Source organism: Cavia porcellus, unplaced genomic scaffold, assembly GCF_034190915.1.
Source record: "Cavia porcellus strain 051 isolate PalLab524CR breed Dunkin Hartley unplaced genomic scaffold, mCavPor4.1 scaffold_15, whole genome shotgun sequence".
Lineage (NCBI taxonomy): Eukaryota > Metazoa > Chordata > Mammalia > Rodentia > Caviidae > Cavia > Cavia porcellus.
This window is the reverse complement of record NW_026947498.1, coordinates 68,784,898-68,812,311: the sequence shown is the minus strand read 5'-3', so window position 1 is coordinate 68,812,311 and position 27,414 is coordinate 68,784,898. Positions and strand designations below refer to the sequence as shown.

At 43.0% G+C, this 27,414-nt stretch overlaps 1 protein-coding gene across 1 annotated transcript; it reads right to left on the bottom strand.

The window, feature by feature from the left end:
- Positions 1-1,504: 1,504 nt before the first annotated feature.
- Fam162a (family with sequence similarity 162 member A) lies at positions 1,505-27,413 on the bottom strand. Its single transcript, XM_003464121.5, has 5 exons — positions 27,273-27,413; positions 9,956-10,078; positions 7,912-8,020; positions 3,465-3,573; positions 1,505-1,755 (listed from the first exon to the last, which is right to left on the bottom strand). Exons 1-5 carry the CDS (start codon positions 27,304-27,306, stop codon positions 1,663-1,665), a joined length of 468 nt encoding a protein of 155 aa, XP_003464169.1. The 5' UTR covers positions 27,307-27,413; the 3' UTR covers positions 1,505-1,662.
- Position 27,414: the final 1 nt, after the last annotated feature.

The window sequence follows — 27,414 nt, the reverse complement described above, 5'->3', positions numbered from 1 at the left end:
CTGACAAGTTTTCAGTACACTGGAGCTAGTAGTAGGCACAAATGGCATGTAAGAGTACCAGAAGCAGGTCTGAAGTTCTGGCAAAGAAACCTAGAAAGAGGCTGTCACTACTGTACATTACTGAATAGAAAATGACACAAAATCAGACACTAGTGTTGGGTGAATAAGCTTTAGTAAGACATTTTATTACAATAAATCTACAAGATAATACTTTTCAATGCTCATTAACAGTTTAAAATTTTATTGTTCTATAAAGTTACTTTTAAAAGTACTGCATTAAAATTTACCCACATTTAAAACACTAGTGTAGGGGTCCCAAAATGATGAAGAAAAACTAACATGTATAAGAAACAATGCTTTTTGATAGTAAATTTGCAAGTGATAAAAATCAAGTAATTCGAGCCCTAAAAAGCAGCTAAGGTCAGCTTACTCTAAAGTACACAGACAAGATATCATTAACATTAGATTCTGAACCTACAGGTAGTGTTACACTTACTGAGTATTAAAGTTCCCACACAGCTGCATGGATTACTTGCTAATCTCTGTTATAACAGGAAACTCAGCATGTTAGGATGGAGGAATGACCTGTTAAACGGTAATAATACCAACGTATTCAATACTAACAAGGCGTGTGCACGTTATGAAATGTATATATAAACCAGCACCCACACCTAAAATGAGATAAGTTGGTATTCCAAAGTCAAAACTGTAAATGACAACATGCTAGGTTTAAATGCTGCTTTTTTAACACTAGCAAGAAAATGCACGAAGTTCTCATCACTGAGAAATGCAGTTTCTCAAGCGGTAGGAAACAGACCAACTGGGAACTCTTCAGCCATGGCACTAGCACACTGGGCAGTCTCAAGCAACTCCATGACGGCAGGTTTCTAAACCCCACGATTGTTGGTCAGACCACTCAATATACCTTGACAGGACGTTTTCAAAATGCTTTCTGAGAAGCTTCTATCTATTGGCATGCCCAAAGATAATGTAGTTGGGAGCTTTCTTGGGAGCCAGCCCCTCAAAAGGCACCCAACATTTGGAAAGACTGGCTTTCTGTGACACCTGGAAGGGGTGCTCATTTGGCCTTCCTTATCTTTTCAGAGTGAGTCCACACAGCTGGGTGTGGTGATGATATTGTGTAACCCCAGGGCTCTGGGAGTGGCAGGCAGGAGGACTACAAATCAAGTTCAGCTTGGGCAATTTAGTGAACTACAGAGACTTTGTCTAAAATAAAACAGACAAAAAAGGAGTGGGTTGGGGATGTAGCCCAGTGTGAAGGCCCTTAATTCAAGCACCAGTACAAAAATGAAACAGAACACACACAAACACACTAAAATATTTTAGTTTCTGGAGGGATATCACTTTGGTAATGACTGGAATAAACTATGACATAGTACCAGATTGTCTAAAGAAATGTTAAATTTGAAATAAGTTGTCTCATTTTTACTTTCCCCCAAGAGCTGGGAGGCTGCATTTTACTTAGATCAAAACAAACAACTCATTCTTTAAGAGAATTTATTCAAACCTCTACAGGGAACTAGTGTAAGCTTGTGCGAGACACATTTAGAAGTGGATCAACATTCCACATTCTTCAACACAGGCAGTTGCTGCATTATTTCCGGATGTGCACAATCCAGCCAGCATGGAGTCAGTCCTCTGCTACTCCGCTTTGGCCTTTATAGCTGATTCCTCTCTCATGCGAGCTTTCTTTTCTAAGTTCAAGCTTGTTAAAGACTCGTTTCTTCTGGCAGCCTAAAGTGAAGCACAATTGAACAGTGATTGCAGCAGGCTGGGGGGCTATACCTACCTTCGCCTGAGGGCAGGCAGGGATGGGCACTGCCCGCCCATGTCTTCCTTCTGAGGCCGCCCATCTGAGCGAAGGTGTGTGCTCTTCCTTTTTGTCCTTTGTGGCCTCTTGCTCTAAATCTGGGAACCTTAGACTATCAAAATATTGTTCCTGATGACTTCCAGTAATAGTTATCCTAAAACGCCACTCTGAACAAATACCAGCAGGAAAGGCAATCACCCCTGGTGTCCCCCATGTGGCTGTTACATTTCTATGATGCTGACCTATAGACCACTCTCAACATTTTCCGGCCAAATAACTGAAACTCACTCCATATAACCTGGTCTTTTCTTGCATCTGTGTTATGTCACATGCAAAGAATTAGGTAAGGTGTGGGGTTTGGTATATGTGCCTGTAACTACAAAGGGAGACCTTATCTTAAGAAAACAGATGAGGGAGGTTAAGGCAGAAATGGAAATAGATGATGGTGAGGATAACATATGCAGTGGCTAACTTATCTAAATTGCCTCCAGTCAAAAAAAACCCCCTCCATTTCAGTAGCATTTGCCAAGATTTAGAAATGTCGATGCCATGACAATATTGACAGGAACTCTCCTGGCACACAGTGTACACCTGTCATTAAGATCCCCAGGAGAATAACCTGTTCCTGAAGTGAGCGCTGTGTATATAATCACATAGAAAAGCAACACAGACTTCTCAGGATTCTAGAACGCTGTGTACCTGGTCCATGTGCTCCTGAAGGATTTAGTCTGAGAACTATCACAAAGGGCAGAGTGGGGACAGATGAACCAGGTAAGTGTTTTCCAAAGAACTTTGACTAGGCGTTCTGGGTCCTTTGTACTCTTTTGAAGTCAACCTAAAGTGTCAGTATTTCCATGTAACTAAGATTCCAAAGAGCCAAATGTTTACTTATACTTTGGAATCAAGGATGTGAGGAAGAATCTTTTTCCTATCTGGTAACAGTTACAAAATATCTCTTTTCACATGGCAACTGTGACACACAGAATTAGACATTTTTAAAAAAGGGTTGGTCAGGACCACTGAATATAAAAACAACTATCAGCCCAGTGTGGAGGTGCGCTCCTGTAATCTCAGCACTCTTGGAGGATGAGGCAGGAGGTTTGCAAATCTGAACCCAGCCCAGGCAACTGAGTAACTTTCTGAGACCTGGACTCAAAAAACTTTTTTTCTTTTTTTTAAACTTATAAAAGGTTGGAGAATGTAGCTCATTGTAAAGGCCCTAGTTCAATCCCCAGTACTGAGAAGGAAACAAACTCGGGCTGGGGCTGCAGCACAGGGGTAGAGTGCCAGTTTTGTTGAAGGGGAGGGGAAATACATACACACACAGACACACACACACAGAGGATGCTTTACAAACATGCAAAGGGTTATCACAGATGCCAGCTCCCTATTTCTTAATTCTTATATAAGCAACATGTTTTATACAAAACCAAAGTAGTTGCTCGTGGGCGTGCAGAATTAGTCTTTGCTAACTGTCCAAGGCGGAGCTCTCCCATCAGCACCACTGGGTCTTGTTTTGTGTCCAATCCTTCTCATGCAGGAAGCACCTTCCCCTTCTCAGAGGGAAGTGAGGGGCCATTCCCTGCCTCCCAGCTTCCCGGGGGAGCAGGGACAGAGGGGAACCCGCTCTCACCTGCTTGCCCTCAATCACCATCACGACACACCCTAGCACTGTCAGGGCAATCATCATGTAGCTGATCTTCACCCGCACCTTGTTCTTCGCAGCATCGAGCATCTCAAACCTGGATACAACAGGAGTGACACAGACATTACTGACCTTTGTCTTTCTCAGTTACAGCAGGGTAACAAGCAGTGTGTGGCACAACTCCAAAGTGTAGTAGTGTTTCCATAAGCAGTAGAGAAAAAGCAGTAGAATCTGGGGACCTCACCATAGCTTGGGGATGATAGGCCATTTTCACAACTTTTTATTTATAAACAGCAAGAAAACAAATTTGAAGTATAAATGATTTTTTTCTGACATTCAGGCTAGCCTTGAACTCTGTGTTCTTCCTGCCTCAGCTTCCCAAGTTCTGGGATTCCAGGCATGTGTTACCTCACCCAGCAAAGTATGAGTGAAGAAATGTGAAAATAGAGCCAGGCACAGAACAACAAAGATGTGGTGGGGGAGGAGAACAAGTCAACAAGAAGCTAAGACCTCCTGCGAGTGGGTGCCATGTGTGGGCGGGCACCAGGGGAGAGCCAGACCCCAGCCCCTTCTAGCCAGCAGGTAGATAAGCAAAAAGAGCCAAAGTCTCCCTCCAAAATAAGCGACCAGCTGATCTGGCTGTGGTGATAGCTAATGAGGTCAAATACAATTTGATGCTTGTAGTGTTTACTGTTTCACTGACTCTGCAGGCCTAAAGCCAATAGTGTGATCACCTATTCAGAGGATAACAATACGCAATGTAGCATACATGGGGGGTCTCCTGAAGGTGGTGGCCATTGTTAATCCCCTATTGTCTTTTGTTTCAAAGTCTTGTATCATTCTCATTGTTTTGTTTGGTTAGCTTTTATTCTGTTTTATTTTGTTTGATTTTGTTGTATCTGATGGCATGGGCAGCTATTTCAAAGATGACAAGACAGATTGTGGTAGCCACTTTGAATTTACTATTATCTTGTTTTGAAGTCCTGTATTGCATTCATTGTTTTGTTTTTATTGGTTCTATTCTGTTTCTCTGTTGTTTGATTTTACTATGTGTGAAGGTATGGACAGCTATTTTGAAGACGACCAGAGGCATTATGGTAACCACTGTTGATTTTCTATCATCTTGTTTTGAAATCCTGTGTCACACTGTCTGGTTTTGACTGGCTTTATTGTTTTATTTTGCTTGGTTTTATTCTAAAAAAAAAAGCTAGGAGTGGTGGTGTATGCCTGTAATCCCAGCACTCGGAAGGCTGAGGCAGGAGGATGGTTTCAAGTTTGAGAGCAGCCTGGGCTACAAAGTGAGCTCAAGCCTGCCTAAACTGCATGGTGAGACCCTGTCTCAAAAAGACAAAACAAAAACAAACAAAAAACCAACAAAGATGAAAACAGCATAATGTATTAACCTACAAAGCATAATCTTGGCCCCAGTGTTGGTTCTCAAGTTTCTAGCTGCCAATGCTAAAAGTGAAACCAGCAGCGACTTCTCTCTGGGTTCTTCAGATTACATGACATACTCATCTGAAGTATATGCCGAGAGTAACTGCTGTAGGTTTCAACATAAAACACAATTTAGAAAGGAAACCAATAGACAACATCCACCATCTAACCCAGCTTTTCATTGTCTTGAGTGGGAAGATATTATTCATCTGAACTGGGAGAAAGACCCTGCAAGTGTCCATCCCTTCATCGTCCTTGCTGTAACTTGAGGACAGTGCACTGGCATTTGTGGCCTTTGACAAATGCTGAGAGCGCAGCTCTCTTATCCTGTCCAATAGCCAAGTGCCGAAACAGAAAGTCCAGGGTTGGCTGGACCATTGCTCCTGCATGAAAGCTAAGGCCTCCCAGGGACTGGTGACTGTCGGGCGCTGGGCAGAGCCTCCCGTCAGTCAGGGGCGTGGACAGGGCCCAGGCTGAAGAACTTCCGGCCTCCTCAGCAGAGGCGTCCACAGGCAGCCACTGTCTCCAGGGGACAGAATGTGAGTGCTTCTTACTTTTCATTTTATTGATACATTTTAGATACACATAATGATGTCATTCACCCCTGAAGTCTGTACCTATACACGATGTATCTTGCTGCCTCTTTCTATCCCATTTCCTTCTCTTCCCTTTAACCCCTCTTCCTCCCCTTATTTATAGAAGCTTTATTTCTGTTTTTTCCTTGTCCTTTCATGCTTTATACCCCCCCCCGCCGCCGCCCAACATTTAACATATGTTTGAGAACCAGGAGAGGAGATGGCTCTTTTAAAGTACTTGGGGGAATCACTGGGTCTGGGTCGGTACAGGCAGGCAGCCAGGCCCTGAGAGCTCTCCAGCTACAAGAGCTGGGAGCTGGACAGCACTGAAGCTGGTCATGAGGGAGGGCAGCAGGAAGCACAGCTTCTGAAGACAGTGAGTGCTCGACGAAGAGCATCTGAAACCCACCTACCACAACGACCCATCTGACAGGAGTCTCTGTGAACTGGTAGTTCCAACTGAAGCGCTGGGCCCTCATGGAAAACATGAATTTTACATTTAAGGGAACATAAAGCAGTGAAACACATGCAGTAAGGTCACGACACTGCCACCCACACCATCGGAAGCAACGAAAATGAGTGCATTCCGTGGAGACAGACGGCTGCCCAGCCCAAGCAGACCTTCCAGAGGGCTCGGCAGGCAGCGCTGTGGTCCGGGGAATCCTGACCAAACCATACGGCAGACTACGGGAGGTGTCCTGCAGAGCACCAATGAGGGCACTGGGTACATGCCAGCTTACTCACTGCAGGCATATTCAGAGGGAAGCTGAGACGGACCAGGACTTCCCTGCTGAAAGAAAATCATTCTAGTGACAAGAACATGCTACCTAGCTGGATGGACAGAAGCAGAAGGGCCCTATGCAGTCTATCACAGGCAGAAAGCAAATACAGCATACCCATCTGGAAAAGATGTTCTGTACAAGGCCAGATCTTTCCCACCATAACTTAAAACCAAGAGCGTTTGGGAAGAGTTTTTGCTGCAAGGGAACTTGAGGGGCTTTGTCTGAAGTCCTTGTCTCCAAGTGGGATGGTGCAGGCAAGGCCGCCAGCATGGCCTTCTCAGAACCCCACTTGGCCACAATGCCAGCTGGTCAGTGTCCTCAGCATCAGGCTGGAGCACTGCTTCTAATTTGGGTGGTGACAGTGTTCATTCTGTCCCTGCAAGGTGCATTAGGCAGTGTTTGCAGACATCCTTTTGTTTTTGTTTTGAGACAGGGTCTCATTATGTAGCTCAGCTTCCGGCCTTAGCCTCCCAGGTGCTGGGATTACAGGCACGGGCCACCTTTCCTGGCTCTAGACATCTCTTGTTTGGTGTTACTGACAGTGAGTTTGTAGCATCGAGGGGGCAGAGGCAAAAGCTGCTGCTAAATGTCCCCCCACAAGACAGCTCTGCAGAGCAAACAGACCCTGGCCCCAGGTCACTGGTAGTGAAGCTGAGAAAGCCTGGGTTGGAAGGCCCTGCTCTCATCACCGTGAAAACACCCACCACGGCAGCCAAGACCAGGTATGAGGAAACCAGTGATAGAACGAACACACTCTTTCTTGCCTCAGACAGAGATGATTCTGCAGTGGTAGACCTGTCTCCACAACTACATCCCTGAGGTAATCAACTTGTACAGAGAAGCTGATTCCCGCTCAGGGTTCTGGAGGTTCCAGTGCCATGAACTGCCCCGTCACTCCAGGCCTCTGGTGGCGGCAGAGACAAGCCTTGGCGCAAGACCGCTGCCTCCTGGCTGGAGAGCAGGAGAAGCAGCAGAGCCCTGCAGTCCCTGTGAGGACGCACTGCAAGTCCTGAGGGCGCTCCCTGCTCGGCCCTTCCTCTAAAAACTTCCACTTCCTCCCGACAGCGCCACCCTGAGGATCAAGCCTTAATCACACACGGCTCTCAGGGACACTTCAGGGCCAAGCTATACCAGCTGCACTCTTAGGCCTAAATACTTTTGTGCCCAAAGCTGAATCTTGAGATTATGTAGAGTATAGTGGTTGCCCTGGTACCTAACTGACATACCCAGGTTAAAAGCCCACCAAGAAGCATGGGTTAGTCACACTTCTGTAGCTAGGGGCTGAAGCCGAATCAACTATACTTCAGAGCTCTTCACTGTCGTTATGTAACACACCAGGGCTAAGTGTTTTTTTCCAAACATTGTTTTCATTCCAGGTACTTTTCAAAGACAAAACATTTAGAGGACTAAAAAATGTTTCTAGGTGGCGCACACCTGTAATCCCAGCAGTATGGAGGCTGAAGCAGGAGGATCGCCGTGGGTTTGAGGCCAGCCTGAACTATAAAATGACACCCTGTCTCACAAAACAAAACAGAGCTGAACTTGGTTCAGAGGATTTAAAGAGGCAGATCTCAGAGGTACAGTTTTTCCATTCAAACAGTGAGAAGCGAAGCTGCTTGCAGAGGCAGGCGCGGCACTCACGAGATCGTCTCTGGAATTTGGTCCTTGCTCTTGAAGCGCCCTGACCACAGCAGGATCCTCTTCTCCCAGTCCGTGGGTCTGTGCAGCGGCACTCGATGGCTGTAAGTGCCTGTGGGGACAGCAAACAGAACGCTTACCCGAGACTTCCTCAGCTTCAGCTACAGTAAAATGCCACTTTCGCTCAGCTATTCATTACTCAAATGCCGGGGTGGCTCTTCACCCTTGTTAGAACTTTATTTGAATGGAATTTCCTATAAGGAATGTTCAGATGAGGTTCTAAAACTCTCGGAGGTAAAATAAAAGCACTATTTCTGGATACAAGCCCGAGTTACCAAAAAGTGAATGAACACCACATGCAAAGAAAGGGAGAAAAGGAAGCCTAAGGGAATAGCGAAGCCCGAGTGGCAGCACATACTTCTAACCCCTCCTGCTCATGAGGCTGCAGCATGAGCACCACAAGCTGAAGGCACCTAGGCAATTTAACAACCCCTACCTAAAAAAAAGGAAAAAATCCACCGAGAATACAGCCCAGCAGGAGATAGTTTCTGGGTTAGACTCTCAGAATGCGGGTCTGGATCTGGATGTGACGGGTGGGAATGGGGGGGAGAGAGGAGGAGGGGGGCGGACAGTGCGGGAGCTTGTCTGACTGTAATAGGGCAGGAAAAAGTTTATATGGTGCAATCACATTTAAAAGACCTTGGAGTCGGGAGCAGAGGCTCACAACTGTCATCCAGCACGTGGGAGGCTGCGGCAGGAGGGTGCCAAAACTTCCAGGCCAGCGTAACCCACAAAGCAAGACTGTCTCCAAAAAGCCAAAAGATAAAAGGACTGCAAGCTTAAACCCAGCTTGGGCAGCTTGGCAAGACCCTGATTCAAAATTTTAAAAAAAGAGTAATGCACAAAACACACAAAAGTGACCGCAAAAAAGAAAAGTCACCAGAGAAAAGATACAGAAAGAACCAAAGCATGAAAAGAAGTTTAAAGCACAGAAACAATTCTTAACTTTGTATCTTTCTAATACTTGGAATAATACTTTTTAGTTTTAAAAAACTCTTATGACGTATCCATTATGAATATTTCAGAAAAGTGCAGATCTAAAAAAGGAAAAATTGCAACCACCCCTAATTCTTTTACAGCACAACCACTATATATAGATAGATATGTGTGTGAATATATATGTATTTTTGTTTGTTTGTTTGTTTTGAGACAGAGTCTCACCATGCAGTTCAAACTGGACTGGCCTTGAACTCACAGCAATCCCTTTGCCTCAGCCTGAGCTTACAGGTGTGCAGTACCATCTCTGACAACCATTATATTTTAATTGCCATTAATTGTCTCAGTTTTAGCCCCATAAGCATGTAGGGATGTAAGTGCCTACATATGCGTGTATGTGATGTAGATGCTTATATAGAACATTTGATTTGGTTTGCTCATTAATGTAACATTTTCCACACTAGTATATGATATTTACAAGCACCATTTCCAACAAAGCATAATGTCACTAAGTAGACCTAACATACAATATTAACCATTTCCTATGAACATTTTAATGTATGTCTAATTTTCAAAATACATAAAAATGGCAAGACTGTACTCCAAGCTTTCTCTACACACACTGATTATCCTTTAGGATACCCTGGGATAGAACAAAAAGTCAAAGGGCAGAAGTGTTTTTAAGCACTTGGTAACATTCATTAGGGATCATTCTTCCCACTCGCCAAGACCTGCCTGGGCCTAGTTCTGGAAGAATCGACAGGTGGATCGCAGTTAACATGGCATACCCTTTCTTCCCACGCAATGTCAGTGAGAAGGTCTGAGCTGCGTGGTGCACCTGGACCTACACAGAAAGCTCAGCGTGACTGGAAGCATGCAACCAAAATGGCACATGGGCAGAAGGAAGGGGAGCACGATGAGGGAGACTGAGCTGTGCGACAGGGATGATGCAGGGGGTCTTGCCACGCCCTCTCCTCGGGGTTCTGATTCCAGGGTGCCCTATTCCTTGGAAGTCATCTAGTCTGTAACTGGAAAACCAATAAAAACTTACTGGTTGGAGCTTTGGGACTTTCTTGTGGTTTGGTGCAAAATCCAGTTATTCTCTTAAAATCAGTATTCCTGGTAAGCCTTAGTGATGAGGAATCATGGCTTTCATATAACCTAAAAAAATTCCCTAGAAAAGAAAAAAGAAGTCTTAAAGAAAGGGAATAAAATGGTTTCTCAAGACGATAAATTCTGGTGACACACACTTGTAATCCCAGCATTTTAGAGGTTGAGGCAGGAAGAGCAAAGGTTAAGCCGAACCTGGGCAACCTGGGCAACCTGGGCAACCATGTCTGAAAATAAAAAATAAAAAGGGCTGAAGATGTGTGAAGGCCTTGATTTAATCCCCAGCACCCTGCTCCCCATCAGCTGTATATATAAATAGTTGTATATAAAAACTACTCAGTTTTTAAAAATTTAGAATCACAGCACATAAACTAGAGTATTACAAACCCCTATGTATTCACTGTCAATATCTTCCAATAAACGTTGTTTCATCTAAACCTAACCATTCTGTACCCACTTCTAGATTAAAGCACATCTAACCATTACATTCATTCTTTGCCAATATTTCAAAATCAGTTTTTCAAAATCATATCCAGAATACCTCTAAAATATATATCCTTACCACAACATATGATCAAATCATAGCAAGTGTAAATTCCCTGGAGGATTTTAATGGTCAATTTATTCTAATGGTGCAGACTTGATATGTTGATGCTCCCCGAGTCCCTCTGAACCTATAGATTTCCTCTCCCTTGTAAGTTTTTCCTGGCACTTATTAGTTGAAGAAGTAGAGTCATGAGTTTCCCTCATTTCTGATTCTGCTCACTGCATCCTGGTGTGGTCTAACATTTTTCTAACTCCAGTTTACCTGAAAAGAGATTCTGGAAACTTGATAAAACTCAAATTCAGCAAAACTGTGACACAGTTGTACTGCATACTTCCCACCACATCAAGACCTATGTGCCAATTTTGCCTTTTTTTGTGGTATCAAAATTGATCAGTAGATGTTACCAGTCTGATCCACCCCTTAAAAAGTTTCTCATCAACCTGCAATCTGTCTATACTGAAAGGGATTTTTTTTTTTGGTACCAAGAATCAAACTCAGGACATTGCATTTGCCAGGCAGGTGCTGTGCCACTGAGCTACATCCCCAGCTTCATCTGTTTTTAGAAGCAAAAGTGACTTTTCCTAGCTCCATTCTTCATAAGGGGCTGCAAAATGGCTTTCCATTTTTCTATCTCCCACACAATGTGGTTATACAAAAGTATGCCACACACAAAATGTAGAATTAATGCTTCATTCTTTTTTTTGCTAGTTTTCAAACTGATCAGCTGGAGTTCCTTGTAACCTTCAGGTGACCTTTGGTTTAAAACAGCCTAAGGAACTGCATTTTAACACGTGATGTATTCCAGTGTATTTCAGTTATTCTCTCTAATGCTCAAATATTCCCATCTGTAGTGACTGGGAATCCTCTGAGGTCAGTTCTTGAGTCCTATCAATACACGCTCCGTGTTCACGGAGAGAATTCACACTCTCCGACAAGACATTTCAGGCTCATTTAAAACCTTTCCTGCCCTTGACCTGGAATTGCACATTCTTCCTAGGGATCGTCAAAGTTTTGGCAGTATGGCTGCACACACCTGTAACCACAGCACCTGGAAGGCGGGGCAGGCAGATTGTAAGCTTAGGCCAGCCTGGGCTACCTAGTGAGTCTGCAGCTACCCTGGACTACACGGTGGAACCCTTTCTCAACATGCCTCAAATAAAAAAAATAAAGAGAAAATACTTTCAGTATTTTGGGGGCAGGGTACTGAGCTTGTCAGGCAGGCACTCATGCCATTGAGCTATACTCCTAGCCCTGAGAAAATACTTTTACAGATATCATAGGGAGGATCTTAGTTTTTCACCATTTCTAAACCTTTTCAGTGAACAATGGTAGGAAATATTTTCTTTTTATCTTTGTGTACCCATTAAGGTCTTTATGATATTATTTTATTTAAAAAAAGATTAAGATAAAAGAGGACATAACAACACAGGTCACAACAGAACAATTGGAGATATTTTCTTAAAATAAGCAATACTTTTAAGAAATTAGCTTCAGTAATTTTCTCTTTCAGCATGAATAATGGAATCTAACCATAATTAATCAGAATTAAAAGCACAGACATCCAGACAGCGCTGAGATGAGGGAGGGAGAAGAGAAGGGCAGTTTGAGGACAGGTTGTGGTACCAGGGCCGAGACCTGGCAGAGACTCCGGAGAGCCAGTGGGCAGAAGAGCCCAGGTGCTAAGGCACAGGAGAAAGGGAGCACTATGGGTCACAGAACAGGACGCAAGCCAGAAAGGACCAGGGGCCTATCTGACCAGAACCCGGCAAACTGAGGCTCTGTGTGACCGAACAGGAGTGCTGAGCTGCTGTGTGCGGGGCAGGAATGGCCCTCATAGTGCTAAGCGGCTAAGCGAGCAGGGGAAGACTTGCCGTGGAGGTCTTGCAGACCCAGTTTGGAGACATGAGGGGAAGGGACGGAGGGAACAGCAGTAAAATAGGGTCACATCTCTCACAGTAGGTGAGAAACGGTTCTCACTTTTCTCCTTTGCTTAAAAATAACTTTTGAACACAACACTAAAAAATATGACTGTGTGTGGACTTCTCATGGGAATGCTTGTGTAGTTTTGCTGTTTTTTTTTAAAAATTAAAACTAAAAGAAAGGAGATTAACATAAAAGAGGACATAACAACATAATAACGCAGGTCAGAACAATTTAAGCAACATAGTGTTCCACCACAAGATAACCTGACATAACAGTAACTACCACAGTGTCTCTTTCCTTGAAATATTTGAGTATAACTTCGTACATTATAGCATCAAACACAACATGACAGTGTAAAACCATTCAAGAGAATGAAAGTATTACAGAGTATTTAGAACAAACTAACAGAAAATGAACAATGGTTTCTATATTATCTCCTTGTCTATAAAAAAACTTTGTTTATACTATCACATATAATAAAATCCAATAAGATACAACATGATAAACCAATGGAGACAGAAGAACAAAAGCTTCATGGGACTTCAAAACAAGATTATATTTAATCAGCACTAGCTATTATATTGTCTTATTTTCTTCAAAATAACTGTTCATACCCTCACAGACAATAAAATCAAACAACCCAGAATAAAACCATTCCAATTAACGAATGAAAACATTATAAGGCTTCAAAGCAATATAATTGGGGAATCATGTTTATCACATACTTTTATGTATTCTTACCATTTCTTACACTAGGGTAACTATTCGGTATTTCTACATGTGAGTTTGATTTATTTCGCTTTTGAGTATGGTCTCAAGCTATGCCCATTTATTTATAAACATCTCAATGTGATCATTCTTTATAGCTTAGTATTCCATTGTATAAAAATACCACATCTTTTTAATCTATTCCTCAGTTGATGGATACTTAGGTTGTTTCCAAGATCTGGCTATCACAAATTGTGCTGCTATAAACATGGGTGCACATATATCACTGTAGTATGATGCTTTCAGTTTTTCTGGGGATATGCCTCGGGAATAGCTGGAACAAATGGGACTTCCAATGCCAGCTTTCTGAGAAATCTCCAGACTGACCTCCACAATGGTTGTAACAGTCTACACAGGGGAGGAGAGTTCCTTTTACCCCACAGCCTCTCCAGCATTTGTTGTTGGTGGTTTTCTTGATCCTGGCCATTCTTTCAGGAGTGAGATGGAATCTCAGTGTGGTTTTAATTTGCATTTCTCTAATGAGTAATGATGATGAACATTTTTTCATATATTTATTTGCCATTTGTATGTCTTCATCTGAGAAGTGTATATTTATCTCAGATGCCCATTTTTGGATTGGATCTTTGAATTTTGGGGGTCTGATTTTTTTTTTAATTCTTTATATGTTTTAGACAGAGTTTTGCTGTTTTTTGAGATAAGGTTTTGCCCAGGCTCCTGGGTTCAAATGACCCCCATCTCAGCCTCCCAAGGAACTGGGACTACAGGCACAGCACCACGATGTCAGCTTTGTGTAAAGATTTTTAGAATTATACATTGATTGGTACATAATTCTACACTGTAAAATTTGGCCTGTTTGGGTTTTGTAAATTTTGTTTGAGACAAAGTCTCAGCTGGTCTGGAACTTGAAATCTTCCCACCTCAAGCCTCCCAAGTAGCTGAGATTACAAGTGTTGAGCCAAATTCTCTTTTTTAAAAATTAATTTTATTAGCCAGGTATGGTGGTGCATGGCTGTAATCCCAGCACTCGGGAGCCATGATAGGAGGACTGCTGTGAGTTCTAGGCCAGCTTGAACTACAATAGTGTGACCTTGTCTCAAAACAATTCAGTTTTATTGGTACATTTTAGATACACGTAACACTTGTACATGCTGTATTTTAGTTTTCCCCCCTTTCTTCCCCTACTCTCCCTTCAATCCCCTTCCCCTCCTTATTTACAAAGGCTTTGCTTCCAATTTTTCTAGTATCTTTTCTTCCTTTTCCCTTTGTTTCTGTCTCCCCACTTCCTAGTTCTCCAAATCCATCCTCCCACCTCCGTCAGCATGTTAGGCTGCTGGTTCTCACAGCTACTCTGGTTGTGAAACAGAACAGGAGGTTAAGGGAGGTTAAAACTTGCTGTTCTTCCAAGATCCAGTCATTTGCTCCTCAGATCCTTAAAACGTATGGTTATTCTCCAGGGTCTTGAAAAAACTGATTTTTGACAGTTTGCAATAGTTTTCAATGCCATTTGCAGGAACAGATTTTCAGGTCTTTAGATAACAGAGACTGAGCTAACTCTTCAAAAAGTAGGACCTTTTTAAAAAATCTTTTTAAAGATAGGATGCTTCTTCAGTCTCCTCATGTTGAGAAAGTAAGCCACACCTTCCCTCTCCTCAGCTCACCAGAATGGACACAGATGCACCCTCTGTCACAAAATTGGCCTGTCTGCCTGAAAGAACCTTGCAGGTGCTGGCGCAGGAGGTCAAGGTCCAGTTTCCAAGGTCCAGTTTCCATGTTTGTTTGTTTTAGAAGTACTGGGGACTTAATTTGGCCTTCCAACTGAACCACACGGCCAAGCCCTTTACATGTTTTAAAGACAAGTTTTCTCTGTACCACGGAATTGTTCATGTGTAGAAAAACGTGAAGGCATACTATGGCAGTGCCTTCGCTCAGGCCACGAAGGTAGGGGGAGCCAGGTGTCTGCAGGCTCTAGGTTAGCGCGGCTCCTGCGCAGGCGCCATTGTCCAGTAACTCAGGGTAGATAACTTCTGTAGCCAAGGTCTCGCTGGCCAGCGCAAATAACCAATATCACTAAGGCCACTTCTGGCACATGGCCACCACTGTGTACTTTGTTAACTCCCACGAGGGCTGGGGGAGACTGCTGTCACTGGGTGAGGACTGCTGTGCAAGTGGGTGAGCCAGGAGCCGGAGGACCACCATGTGAGTGCACGCAGTTGAGCACCTGAGAATAAAGCATGCTGAGATGCTCCCACAACTCCATCTCTTCTCCAGTCTACCCAGATCTCAAGGGAGCCTTTCCAGTCTGAACTGGTCACGAGACAACAGGCAGGGCTCAAACTCACAATCCTCCTGCCTCAGGTTCCCGCACTGCTGGAATTACAGGTGTCTGCCACCATGCCCAGCCTGGTTTCACTTTGACAGGTCAGAAACTTCTGGTCTACTGCCTATCTCCTCATTCCCTTATCTGTCATATACCTTTTCACACATGACCATTTGGAGACTGAGATCTGAGGTGACTGGAAGCCACCTTGTCTCCTTCAGAGTAGGCTTTAAAAAAATCTTTTCCCCTTAAACTAAAATCGCCTTCTGTGTTTTTGGGGACCAATGGCTAGTACGGACCTTAACTTTCTGTAACATTTACCCTGATGTACTAAAAGGCAGGGCCTCTATTTGTGTAAAGATGAGTGATTAGCTGGGCGTGGTGGCGCATGCCTGTAATCCCAGCAATTGGGAGGCTGAGGCAGGAGGATTGTTGAGAGTTCGAGACCAGCCTGGGCTACAAAGTGAGCTCAAGGTCAGCCTGAACTGCATAGCGAGACCCCGTCTAAAAAAAAAAAGAAAAGAAAAGAAAGAAAGGTGAGTGATTACCCGGAGTCTGATGTCTTTCATAGGAGACCTCATTCATTTTGGTTACCTAGGTCTGTGACCCCCAAAAGCTTTGCCTGGGTCTGCTGTAAGTACAGCATCAGTGCCATCTAGGGGCAAAAGATGTCCCCTACCAGGAAAAATAAATTATAGTTGTTTTCTCATTTTAAATCTGATACTGCAGTATTTATTGAAACAGGAATGATTTCGCGGGTTATAGACGCTGAAACACAGTGGGTGCTTAGAACAATACATTTGCTTCACAATATTACTCCAAATGTTCATCTTCAGACACCTCAGGGTGCTGTTCAACTGTATCCCTAAGGTGGTCACAATTTTCTGACACAGGTAATTATGAGTGATGAGGGCATGAGAAAAGCCTATGAATCTCTTCATTAATTCTTCCTAGCTCTTAGGATGAAGACAATGATTTAACCCTGTGTTTTTCAAACTTCAGTGCATATCAGAGTCTGTTGCATGCTTGTTATAGCGTAATACAAATCACTGGGTCACCTCGGTCTGGTTTCTGAATAACAGTTCTGGGGTGGAGGCAGGAAATGTGCATTTCTGACAAGTTTCTTGGCAACACCGCTACTGCTGGTTGAGCACTGTAAGTTGAGAACTAGTAAAAAACCTTCTATAAGATAAAATTTATATACATAAATTCTATCATTTTAAATACTTGTAAGTGCACAGCTCAGTGGCATTATGTTCACTTACTTTGACACTCAACTATATGAACATCATCCCTGGGCCTCTCTCTTCCCCGAGAGTCTATGATCACATCATACCCCTCCACTCCTCCTCTCTGGAGGGCGTTTAGGCAGGAAGGCATGCCTACGAGCACTCTGCTCTCTAAACAGAAAAGGGAGAAAATCAATCACTATTTTCTCAGCTAGCTGTCCTTTTCTAACCCTCTTATTTAGAATGTACGCAATTTAGGGGAATAGAAAAGAGGCTATTTAGGAAAAGACAAATTACCTCTCAGCTCAGTTTGAAAAATAACAACAAAGCAAAAAATGCTAATCTGTACATTTACTCTCAGTCATAAATGCACGTTGGAGATATCCATTCAATAAATGCAAACCTATATGCCACGCGTTGCTTTAGGCATATACAGAAATTTTAAAAAAATCTGTGCCAGCAGCATTTACATTCTATTGGGCAGGAAAAGAAACCTATCTATCTGTCTGTCTGTTTCAGATTCTAAGTGCCACGGAGAAAAAAGTAAAGGGACACATGAATGGCGGTGTGTCTGGATTAGCTGTGCATGTATGTGTGAAATGTTAGGTAGGGGAGCCAGGGAGGTCCCCTTTGAGAATGCCACTTCTGAGTAAAGCAAGGCAGCTCGCCATGCAGCCAGCTGGTGGAAAAATATTTCAAAAAGACTGAAGAATAAGTGCAAAGGCCCTAAAGTGGCTGCAGAGCCACAAAAAACGAAACAGCAGGTCAGTGAGAGTGAAGGGAGCGAGTCACGGGGAGAAAAGTAGCCTCAGGTTAGAGGCGTACTTGGGGCAGGGGGTGGTGGTGGGGACTGAAGATAAGGAGGCTTACTCAGATCAGAAAGTACCTCCCACATTTTGCAACTTCTATACTGCATGTCAGTAACTTTTACCTCCTAAAGTATAAGTGCTGATTACAATACATACAAGTATGATCTAATTATACCAATGAGAAATAACATACCAAGTACAAGTAATTTTAAAAGCCTAAACACGAAGTACTTGATGTGATTTTTTTTTTTTAATTTTACAACTGTAACAAAATGAAATATAAATTAGTATCACAACTTTATTTTTCTATCTCCAAGCTGTAGAACATATTGCTCTGGACATTTGAGAAAAAAAATGTTCTGACCCCCAGTGGGTCACCACTAGAAACATATAAATGTAACCAAAAACAGCCCTTTAGCCTTCAGCTGCCCTTCCAGTCCTGCCTAGGCTGACCCAGCTCTGTGTTTCCAGGACCCTAGCAGGAAGTCAAGAGGAAGCCTTACAGCTGCCTCTCAGCTCTGATATTAACCTTAAAGGCAGAAGTCCTCAAACTTTAGTGTGCATCAGAATCACCTGGAGAACTTGCAGTACAGATGACCAGGGCACCCTGCCAGAAATTAGGATTAAGCAGGTATAGGCAGAGCATAAGAATGTGCATTTCTTTATCTTTTCTTTTCTTTGTTCTTTTTGTTTGCTTGCAGTTTTGGAGACTGAATCCAGGGCCTTTTCACACTAAGCTACATAATAGCCCTTTTGAAAACTTTCTGAGTCAGGGTTTTGCTGATTTGCCCAGGTTGATCCTGAGCTTCTGACTCTTTTGCCTCAGCCTCTGAGTGTTCAGTGTGCCCACCGAGGATGTGCATGTCTAACCCTGTCACAGGTGGAGCTTACACTGCTTGTCTGGAGCCCAGCAGGATAATGTACAATGCTGTGAGTTTGGCCCGAAGGAAAATTCCAGGAAGGCTGTGGATTGTAAAGACAGAGTTGAGATTTTGATTCCTGAGGAGAAACAGAGGGATAAGAAAGACGGCCCCAGGGCATCCCAGGAAGTGGGTCCCCACCCTGTGCAGCCTCACAGCAAAGGTGAAAAAAATTGCTCAGAGGGAAAAGCTGCAGCGCCATGTTCCAGAATGGTGACAGCGGCCACATGAGGTTCCAGAATGGTGGCAACACAGAGAAGCTTTTTCTCACAATCAGGTAAACAGAGCCCTGCAATCCAGGCAACTGATCCCTACAGCCAAGAGAGAGAAAAGCCAGGCTACTGCTTCAGCTAGCAGCAAACCTTGGCAGCATCCACAAGGTGCAGATTTTAGGTGTAAGGAAAATGCACGAATTCTGAGGGTAAAACAGCTTCCATCTCGATTGCAAAGGGTCTGGGAGGCCAAGCAGTGTGCCCCTGAGAGGGCAATCTGTGAGGATGTAAGTGTGAAGCCAAAGGTGCAATGGAGACTAGAAGTTTGGAAAAGCCAGGAACGTGGATGACCCAAGGAAAGCTGCAAAAAACAAGCAGAGAGGATTTAAGAGAAAAGCTGCAGGAGCTGATATCTCTGGAAGTGCCCTGGGGGTGGAATCACCCAAGCCTTTTGGAGCTTGTGACCAGATTGCTTCAGATGCTGAGCATGGAACTCTAGGACTTAATGTTCATCCTGCTGGATGTTGGACCTGCTTTGTTTCCAATACCTTATATTGCCCTGTTTGTAACTTTTGGAATGGTAATGTTTATCTTGTGCCTTGCATTTCAGAAATGTTTAATCTTGTTTCATTTGTACAGGGGGTTACAGTTAAGAGTTTGCCATAGATCTTGGGAGGAGACTTGGGATTTGGACTTTTCAGTAATGCTGAAGCTGTTAGGACTTTGACAACTCTTGGAGGTGGACTAAATGTCTTTTGTATAAAGGATGTACATGAGTCCTGGGGGCCAGGGGTGGAATGTCATGGTTTATGTCTGTGGCCCCCAGGCCTCATGAGTTGGCATTGTTCATTTGTGACAGTTTATTGTATAGTGCTTGGATTGATGGTGTCAGTGCTCCATCCACATAGGGGTGGAGCCAGCATGTGATGTAATGGCAGGAAGAAGCTGTGTCTTGCTCTTTGCCAGTTCCTGTTTGATGTTTACAGCTGCCATGAAAGGCGGCCCAGCCATGCCCGCCTGCCTGGGAGCCAATTGAGTGTGGACTGAAACCTCCAAGAAACTGTAAGAAATAAACCTTTCCCAACTTGGACATCAGGTATTTTGTCTCAGCGACGAGTAAAAAGTAACTAAGACACTAGTTCTATGCTATTTGCTATGATAAGAAAAAGCACGTCTGAAGAAGAAACTTTCAAAGATTTGTTTTGTGAATCAGAGTCAATTTTAGGTCTGAGAAGGAAAAGGATAGATGTATGCTTCTCCTGGGGATAGCTAAGCCCCTACACATCTACCAATCAACACTGTACTTTGTAGTTTTATGAAACTGTATGCCGAATTTTATAACTGCTCAGGACATCTAGAAGATGAATTAAGTTACGGTAATTACACTGATTTAGTTTCCACATTAGAAGCAAAGCTGGGATGCTCTAAAGACTAACACCATAACACATGAATGAACCTGAAAGACCATCTTAATCTTTTCTCTTTCATCATCAGACTGGGCTGGCTAAAATCTCATTTCTGTAGCTAGCCTGTCAAATGACAAATTATTTCTGGCTTCAAACACTGCTCTGCTCTGCTCCTGCATGTGACTCTGACTTCTCCCATCTGCCCGCCAGCCCTACAGGGCTCACAAGCCAGAGCACCATGTTAAGGAGGTCGAGCTGATTTCCAGGGCTCTGAACCTAAGTGGTGATAATGACCTGCCTCATTCCAGCATAGGCTCTTGGCCATGCATGCTCCAGCCAGTGCGAGTTCTTTTGTCTTCCACACCCACAAAAGGCTTTGCCAAACAGAGCAGTTTTGAACAGACAAATGACAATGACTGGCAGCATTTTAGGAAGATAAATCCTGAGAATGTAGGACAAGCTGGGGTGAGGGCAGAACAGAGAAAGGGAGCAGAGTGGGAAGACCAAACTCCCTCTTGGGTGTGTCACGATACTGCAGTTCAAAGGGACGAAATAAAGGACACAGATTGGTTGTAATGAAGAAGATATAAAAAACAATGAGAAGAAAAATAAGCAAGACAGATATTGAGTTTTTGTAAGCTAATCACCATACGATTGTTTACGTGACAAAAAGCTTTCAGAGTTTAAAAATAAAGATTCTGTAAACACACTTTTGGAACTTGATCAGTTTTCAAGTGGGGATGGGGAGGAGACTTATGCAAAAAGTCTTACAATTCTCCTGTGTCTTTGGGGGGTCAAGCTACAGTGAGGACTTAAATTTCTCCCTGGAGACCTTTTCTGTTCCCATCAACATTCTAGCTCACTCCCACAGTGGCTACTTGAAACTCCCCAGGTCTGAGCCACTAAGCTAATCTTATGGAACAAAGGCAGCCCCTACCTCATCCTCGATGGCAGCTTGGAAGAAGCCTTGGGTAGGACTGAGCAAGCCGTGCCGTCTGTGGTGCACTCCTGAGAGACACTGTACCACACCAGCACAACCTCTGCCTCCTTCCTTTCCCCTGCCACATGGCGTCACTCCATCATAAATAAAATCCAAAAACTTCCCATTGTAAAGTAATACTTGTTCATTCTCACAATTTGTAAGCTAAAAAAAAAAGGTATAAAGCAAAGTAAAAGCACACAATGCCACCACCCAGAGAAAGCAACTTGCTGTATTTCTTTCTAGACTTTTTCTTCATGCTCTTACATAAACTGCATTTTTCAGGGCTGGGGATTTATCTCAGGGGCATAAGTGCCTGCCTGGGAGGCGTGAGGTCATGAGTTCGATTCCCGGTATCAAAAATAAAAAGTGCATTTTTCATAATCAGATAATATATAACTTGCATAAGTCATGAATACAATTCTCAAATATTAAAAATACTTCTGATGGCTGCATAATTTTCAACACAGAGATGTAACCTGAATTTGATTATGCTCCAGAGATGGACTTCTTCACTATTACATATAGTATTTTGATGACCACTCTTCCACATAAATCTTTTTTCCTACTGGTTTTTGTTTGTCTGTTTTTTGAGATGGGAGAGTCTGTGCTACCCAAGCTGGTCTCAAGCTCTTGCTTCAAGTAATTTTCCAACTTTAGCATCCTCCTGAGTGGCAGGATAAATCTCTTTTCTTTTCTTTCCAGTGCTGGAGACTGAACCCAGGGCCTGGCACATGCTAGGTAAGTGCTCTATCACTGAGCTATATCTCTAGCTTTAAGTAAAATTTTTAAAGGTTCTTCATGTATGTAACAAACTACTTCTGAAAAAAGCTGATATACTTCCACCAGTAAACAATGAGAATTCCTGTATCACTTTTTCACAGTAATACTGAGAGTCCAACAACTTGTATAAAACATTCACTTGTTTTCAAACAGGTGCTATAAATAAAACATGAAATGTTCCTTTTGTAACTCAAATGATCAAGTAACTGGCATGTATCTACTGCCTTCATCACCCATTATTTATCCCACCACAGTGCTTTGTTCCTCATTTACATCACTAAAACTGCGGTGACCTCTTTCTCATATCTATTTTTGATTCTGATCACTTGGTCACATTACGCTCCCCATCTTTGGGACCATCTGACTTTACTGATCTTATCTTGCTACAAGGACTCAATCTCTCCTTACACTGTCTGCCATATCTCTCGCTTCCCCTCCAATCTCTGTGCTCTAGCTTCTCCAACGTCCTCTTGCCATTTCCAACACGTGTACTAGGTGGGAGGCCTCCAAAGGGAGACTTTTGCTGCTTTTTAGTTCTCAGCCCCACACCGATGGTTTCCTTAGCTTTACTTTCCTACATCCTCAGGTCTTCCCAAGAAGTTTCATCATGGACCAATATGACTCAGTGCTACCTAGGACTCAATAGCCTATCTTTTGTGCTAAACTTAACAATAATCTTTGGTAGTATTCTTCATTCTTTTCCCAGCTTTCTTATTTCTAGATTTTCCCAGACATTTTTAGGACTTTGCACCTGTATGTATGAGTCTTTTGAATGTTTTTTCTTTTTTTGTGCTGGGGATTGAACTCATGACTTTGTGTTGGCCAAGCAGGTGCTTATGCTGCTGAACTAAACCCCCAGCCCCAGCTTCCTTATTTCTGACAATGGGGCAATACTTCTACAGTCTTCTGTTCTCAAACACTTGTTTTTACTGACTTTTTTTTTTTTTTTTTTTTTTTGGGTACCAGGATTGAATTCACAACCTTGTGCTTGCCAGGCAGGTGTTTGTGCTGCTAAGCTAAACTGTGGACCCCAAAAACTTTTTAGGCCCTATCTTAAATTAGCCATTGTCCCCAAACTCATAGTAATAATTTAAGACACTTCCTAGACATATTCCTTTGTCATCTCCCTTATCACTTGGTTCATGGACGGACTGTAACATTTTTGCAGGAAGCAGTATACCTTCTTGTAAGCAGCTGCCTTGTGAATTTGCTTGATGATTTCTCCTGCTTGGAGGCTTCTTTCAAAAATCCAAATTCATTTAGTTCAAACTCCTCAGAAGGCCACACCTTACTTCCTGTTACCTCCTGATCAAAACCCAAGGTGATCCTTTCTCCTTTGTGTCCTTTCTTTCTCATACTCTCTCCCGACTCCTTACTGCTCCTACCTTAAGTTCATGTCAGCATCACAGCTTGTTTCAGTGGAGCCTTTAGCTGACAATCTTACCGTATTGCAAGACTTTTCTTCTCTCTGAATTCTTGAAGACAGTAGTGTACTGATTCTTGGGAAGGGCCTTGACTTACCCATAATGCTTGCCCAAAACCTGCACCATTATAGAGTTCAAACTCCCAATATAACATTACCAACTTGAAAATGTTAGGACATATATGCAACATAACAGGAGACAGCTCCAGGACATGGCAGTAGGATTTATAATCAGTTCTATAATCTAAAACTTAATGTATTCTGCTTCGTATAGGCTCTCGAGGAGCATTACACAGGATGGTTTATTCTCTGTAATAAACCAGCAAGAGGAAGTGGCATAGTTAATTTACTTCAGAGATCTCACAGTGTACAAGGCACAGGATATTTGCTCACTAAAAACCTGTTGGCAAAACACAGAGGAGTGAATAAGCAAAGCCAAAGATGGCAATAGTTAAAATGGGCATGTTTACATTTGGGGTGGTGAGCAAAAACAAATGAAGCACAATGACAGGGCAAGATGTGGTAAAATAAAGTATGAATAGGAGCCAAGTGGTGTTGTGACTTTGTACCTATGTGACCCTAGGTAAATCATTTCTGTTCTTGGGTCACAATTTACCTCATTTACAAAACACCAGATACTCGCCAGGCATGGAGGCGCACTCCTGTAATCCCAGCACTCAGGAGGCTGAGGCAGGTGGACCGCTGCAAGTTCGAGACCAACCTGGGTTACAAAGTGAGCCCAAGGCCAGCCTGAACCGCACAGTGAGACCTAGCCTCAAAAAGACAAAAACAAAACAAAACAAAACAAAACAACCAACAAACAAAAACCAGGGACTGGACTGTATGACTTCTAAAACACATCTTGACTGTAATGCTCCAGGCTACGGGCTAAACTGACAAGGAGGCAGCCCACAGCCCACTGCATTGGTAGTAATAATAAATACATTTAAAATCCAGTCAATCAATGGAGTTTGGGGCAACGGAAGTTTTCTGAAAGTGTTAAGAAACATTCTTTTAAGGCTATTCCATTCTTTTGACCTACTCATCATCCTACAGAAAGACACAATGTTCTACTCTATTCTACTTTCAGGAGCAAACAGGTGAGAAAACTGCTAGAGCTCTGTGTTCTCTCCTGCACGGGGGGCCACCCTCGTGCTGCAGGGTGCACTTCTTTTCCTGCTTTCACTTGGTCCTGACACACTCTGCAGAGAATGTTTCTTTTCTTATCTTTAATAAAACTATGCTAACCTAATAAATATATATATATACACACACATATATGTATTGCTTATCTACAATGAAGTAGCCATAAGTATTGAAGAAAATAGACTCATTCTTCACTGTAGCAGTGTGAATCAGCAGTCATTTTATTCCTAATGCAAAGAACATGGACTGCTCTGAATTTAAAGCTTTGGACTGTCTTTCTTAAGAAGCATAAAATCATAAAATCTGCATATAATTTCAGAAGTTTGCGCAGTGTTTCATCCGTGGAGCTGTGCAAGGATTGCAAATTAACAACCCTTATCTGTTCCTACAACCATCCCTAAACACAATAAACAAATTCAAGATCATAGAAGTCTATATTGTTTGCTAAAGGAGTTCAGCAAAGATTTCCAATGGAAACAATAAAGGTCCATTGTTTAAAGCATCAAATTTTGGTGGCATGTGGCTGTAATCTCAGCATGTGGGAGGCTGAGGCAGGAGGATAGCCACAAGTTGAAGGCCAGCCTGGGCTATGTAGTGACTTCAAAAAAAAAAAAAAGTCATGCACCAAGAAAATCTTATTCCAAGTAACATTCTAGATAAGTAAAGTATACCTAGATTACATCATTTGATCTATTATTCCTTTGACTAAGGTTGCTTATTAAATGAGTCTTCTTTCTTGAAAAGCCACTTGTACCTGAATGCATGTTTCTATTTCATAAGTAAACCTGTATTTCATGAGCTCCACTTACATGAATAAGCCCCACCTGGCTGTGACAATTAGCTGCACACGCCTATCTGTAATGGGCAGCTTCAATGATGGCAGGGACCACAGATCCAGAAGTGGAGGGCACTGCTGCTCTTCTTAGCTCTCATATTGCCTGATGAAATGATCTTGGACAAGTCATTTAGTCTCTGACCTATGCGCTTTCATTTATAAGAAGGAGATGTAACACTTGCCTGAGAGGGCTGGCATCAGAAATTGAATAAAGTAACATTTGTTAAAGCATTCAGGTATAAAATAGGTAAACATGTCAGACATGCACAGATCATTTAGAGCCGGTGAAGTAAGATTCTTCTTTTTTTTTTTTCTTTTAAATTTTGAGACATGGTTTCACAGATTGCCCAGGTTGGGTTCCAACATGCATCCTCTTGCCTTCTCCTCCCAGAGTGCTGGCATTATAGGCGTGTGCCACCATGCCCAGCTGCACGTAACATTCTTAGTATGATTTAAAAATTTGTTACTTGGCCTGGCACAATGGTGCAAGCCTGTAATTTCAGCATTCGGAAGGATGAGGCAAGAGGATAGGGGTGAATTCAAGGCCAGCTTGGGCTACATACTGAGACCCTGTCTCAAAACAACCAAACCAAACCACTCCACTTTTGTCTATGTAACATAAAACAGTAAATTGCACAGTGAATTGTCTTGTTTAAATGACCAATAGTAAAGTTCTGAAGTATCAGAAGTCTGCACAAAGGTTTGAAAATTTCCATGATACTAAGTATAGTGTCAAGGCAAACAGAGTAACTAATTATGAGTCTTAATTCTTAGCAGTCCAATATGCTTTCACGGTTTGTTTTAATCTTTTTACAGAGCAATGATTCTTACATTTGCCTGGTTACAAAGCTGTGCAATACTTAACAGGATGTGCACAAAAAAGTTAGACATGAGATAGTTTTGACAAAATCAAATGAAGTAAAATATAGCATTGAGGTTTTTCTTTTATTGGTAGAGAGGATATTTGTGATTAAAAGAATAACCTCTAGTTTGTGATACATTTTGCAGTCCAATCTCCACCGTAACACAAGATAAATTCACATAGCCCCTTCCCCTCTTTTTGGCTATATGAAACTACTCGACATTTACCATATTTTTGTATTGCTTCATTTATATTTACAATGTATACTTGCTTTAGGTCAACAGTAACGTTTAGAGATATTCTTCCTTTGACCCTTAAACTGAGTTTGGGAATGTGCTTTGCGTAGCACGCACAATGCCCTGATTCAATACCCAATACCATAAAATAAGAATTCTAAAAAACTTAAACTGAACAACTTTTTTAAAAACTTGGTACTATGAAACAAAAGATCACTACATCTCTTCAAAGCTCATAACGGTAACAAAAATAGTAAATTGCTCGGGTATCTACAAGAGTAGAGATGCAAGCACTCCGATTTCTCAGCCCCTATTCCTAGAAAGCTCTACTGGTTTCCTCAAGGCGAATCACCCGATTCCAAAATATCATACGTAAATGTTTACTGCAAAAACAAACTGGTGATCTGGTATTTACGTGACACCTTCCCTCGAAGCACTTAATTAACTCCTTTCCCTTTTCAGATACATACACAGTGGAGAAACTTCAGATCTACGTTTTTCTGGCAGATGAGATAAACTCTTCAGGTGAGGGGGGGGGCAAGGAGAAGCGTAGAGAAATAGGCTAACACAGGGGGAAAGTTGGGATGGAAAGCAGAGTGACGTCCCAGGGGCAGCAGATGCATAAAGGACCCAGCATACTGGAGGCTAGGGAGAAGGAGGTAAGGAGGGAAGCAGTTAGAGCCCCTTAAATTGGTGGGAGGGTAACAGGCCAGCTCTAAGGGTCTGCTAAGCAGCGGCTCGCTCTGCCCCAGTTCTCTCCTGCTATTGCCAGCAAAGCACTCCAAGCCACTCGCGGAGTGGGCGGCGGAAACAAGCAACTCCAGGGCCTGCGAGGCCGTAGGATTCCCCCAGCCGTAGCGGCGCGGCGGCCTCCCCCGCCCCCAGGCCGGCCGGCGTCTCACCTGCCGCTAGCCGAAGGCCTCGGAGGATCCCCATGGCCGCCCGCTCCGCCGACTGCACAAAACCTTTCGCGGCAGCGGCGGCGCTAGCAAGCTCAAAGTCACCCAGCGCTGGCGTGGGAAGGACGGGGGCGGTGCGCGGGGG